We start from the raw sequence: 3,069 nt of genomic DNA on the forward strand, positions 1-3,069 counted from the left end.
TTGTTCTTGAGTTCTCAGTAGTCCTCATTGTCTGCTATGTAAGTCCGGTTTTATCCCATGCTTTTTCAGACCCAGGCTAGCTGGCCTTGGTGAATTCTCGAAAGAACATCCCCATTGTCTCAGTGTGTGGGTGTACCCCTCGCGGTCCTAAGTTCCACATGAATCATTCTTTCCCATTTTTCCACCACATATTTTCTCATCATTATGGGGTTCACCTGTCTGATGCCTGGCTAGCCTCCATTTGAGCAGAACTGCACAGGGGTAGGGGAGGTGTTGTGGATATCTTTCCTCCAGCCAGGACCTTGCAGCCCCCCCTAGATTTTAATTTTCTTCAAGATTTTACTTCAGATTTACTGATTTTTGTGGCGCTGGGGCTTGAATACAAGGCATCACTGAATTCCATATAGGCGAGAGATCTGCCCCTGAGTCATGTACCCGGCCCTTAAGATCTTTTTAGTTTGTTCTTTTCTAGAGCAAAAATTCCCCTTCTGTGTGTGAGGGGCACAGTAAAGAGATCACTGAAATGACTTCTTCATTAGGGAGAAGGTTTTTATTGTGAGTAAGAGAAAATATACAGAGACATCTGGAAGAGTCCAGAGCAGTGAGAAAGTAGACTGGTCACAGCCAGGGCTCTTGGCAAGAGAAGTCAGAGAGCATGGACTGTAAAGCATGCTTATTATAAGGTGGACAAAAAGCTGGGGGAGGAGAGATGGGCCAGGAGCTAATGTGGACTTTGAAATGTGTTACACGCATTTGTGATACCTAGGGAGCCTGGAGGCCAGCATGAGTTTCATGTGTTGATAACCGCAACAGGTATATGTCAGTAGAGAGCTCATTTCTGGATATGTGAACTTTCTGAGACCGAACTGCCCTTCCCTTTTGAGCTGATGCTGTGGCAAATGTCTATATCCAAGCTTCTTGGGAGGTTGAGGTTGTAGTATTGCACATTTCTGTCTGGTTAGAGTAACCTAGTAAGATAAGACCCTGTCTCAGAAAGAAAGAAACCAAAAATTAGAAAAGGGCTGGTGAGGTAGTTCAGCAGTTAAGCCTGGCAGTCCCAGTTTGAGGCTTGAAACCCACATGGTAGGACAGAATCAGCCTCCTGTACATTGTACCCTGGCCTCCCAAGTGTGTACCTATCATATTCAGGTAAACCCAGCCACATAAATTTTAAAAACAGAGCAGAAGAAAAAAAACTTTGATTGTTTTCATTTGTCAATAGATTAAATTAATTAGGTTTATTTCATTGATATGAAGAGTTATAAATGAGTATACCTCACCCCCCCGCCCCCAAGGTTCCTCTGTGTGCTTTTGGAGCCTGTTATGGAATTCGCTCTGTAGACTAGGCTGGCCTCAAACTCACAGAGATCTGCCTTCCTCTACCTCCCGAGTGCTGGGATGAAAGGCATGCACCACCATTCCTGGCGCCTACCTCATTTTGATGATGTAATATCTTCCTGAAAATTTTAAGTGTAAACATTTATAAATTAAAATGCTAAAAGGCTGTTTATGCAGGGTGGTGGTGACTCATGCCTTTAATCCCAGTACTCAAGTTGGAGGCTAGCCTGGTCTACAGAGTGAGTTCCAGAACAGCCAAGGCTATATAATGAAACCCTGTCTTTGAACCAAAAAAGAAAAAAAGTCTTTTATTTTTATTTCTTTAAAACCCTTCAAGAAATTTAAATGCCTATTTAGAAGTGTAAAGCACAGACTATTTTAGAAGTACAGAGGAGAAGTTCTTGTAATAACATGTGGCTGCTGATTGTGTTATGTTTAAAATCTGAGTATACATTAGTGTGCATTGACTCTAGAGTCACAGTTTGTCTTTCTTCTTCCTTATTATTAAAGCGGTGCTGACAGATCAGTCCATTGCCTCTCAAATGCTAGCATACTCCTCAGTCTTTTTTTTTTTTTTAAGATTTATTTATTTTTATGTGCATTGGTGTTTTTGCTTGCTTGTCTGTGTGAAGATACCAGATCCTCTAGGATTGGACTTAGAGACAGTTGTGAGTTGCCATGTGGGTACTGGGAATTGAACCCAGGTACTCTAGAAAAGCAGCCAGCATTTCCAACTACCAAGCCATCTCTCCATCCCCTCTCCAGTTTTTTTTTTTACTGTTTTTATGTATTTCTAATGTCTCCTACTGTTCTGTGTACTGAATCTTAGACTCTGTGAGCCAGCATGCTTTCCAGCCCTAGTACTTAATTGACTGTGTGTTTTTGTACCGAACTATTTTACGTCGTTTATTAGTTTTTTGACTATAGCTTTTTTAAAAGCAATTTAAGAAAGTATAATTTCTAATTAAAATCTTCCATAGGCCTCTTATTTTGCTTTCTTTTTAGATGCTTAGGTTTGTTTACATATTTTCTTTATGCTAGAGCCATATTTTTATATTCATACAAGAAATCAAATTCAACACTTCATTACTTTTGCTTTCTGGTGTCTTAATGGTTCATCTGTTTACATCTCTTATTCTTCATTGATCCTTTAAGTTCAGAACTTCCCTCTAGTATATATAGTATTAAAAGACTCCTTTTAAATTTCTTTTACCCATTTTGGACATTAGAGGATAAATATTGCATGACCTACAGTATACTCACTGAAAAGTCTTTTCATTTTGTGATAATGCACTCATATAAGTTGCAAATGTAGTTTTCTAAGTTATGGATTATCCTGGTTAGCTTAATGTCATGTTAAAGGAGAGGCCTCAGTTGAGGAATTGCCTGCCTAGATTAGGTTGGTTAGGTCATGTGTGTAAGGGGATTGTTGTGATTATTAATTGATGTAATAGGCTCAGCCCATTATGGGAAGCACTGTTCTACAGACAGGTGGTCCTGGGCAGCATATAAAAATGTAGCTGAATATGTTCAAAGAATGAGCCAGTGAGTAAGCCAGCAAGCAGTGTTTCTCTTTGAGTTCCTGCACTGGCATCTCTGGATTGCAGCTTAGAAATATGTGCCAATAAATACTTTCCTTTTTAAGTTGCTTTTGGTCTCCTTCTTTTCTTCTCCTCCTCTTTCTCTTCTCCTCCTTCCCACTCCTCCTCCTTGTGATTTTCTTTTTTTTTT

At 39.9% G+C, this 3,069-nt stretch overlaps 1 protein-coding gene across 1 annotated transcript in view; it reads left to right on the forward strand.

Moving 5' to 3' along the window:
* Asxl2 (ASXL transcriptional regulator 2) overlaps positions 1 to 3,069 on the forward strand; it is a 76,572-nt gene that overhangs the window by 17,062 nt on the left and 56,441 nt on the right. Inside the window, exon 3 of the mRNA XM_005360858.3 lies at positions 544 to 546. Coding sequence (XP_005360915.1) covers positions 544 to 546 — 3 coding nt within the window. The remainder of the gene's footprint in view (positions 1 to 543; positions 547 to 3,069) is intronic.

The sequence above is a fragment of the Microtus ochrogaster genome, linkage group LG3 (genome assembly GCF_000317375.1).
Source record: "Microtus ochrogaster isolate Prairie Vole_2 linkage group LG3, MicOch1.0, whole genome shotgun sequence".
Classification (NCBI taxonomy): Eukaryota; Metazoa; Chordata; class Mammalia; order Rodentia; family Cricetidae; genus Microtus; species Microtus ochrogaster.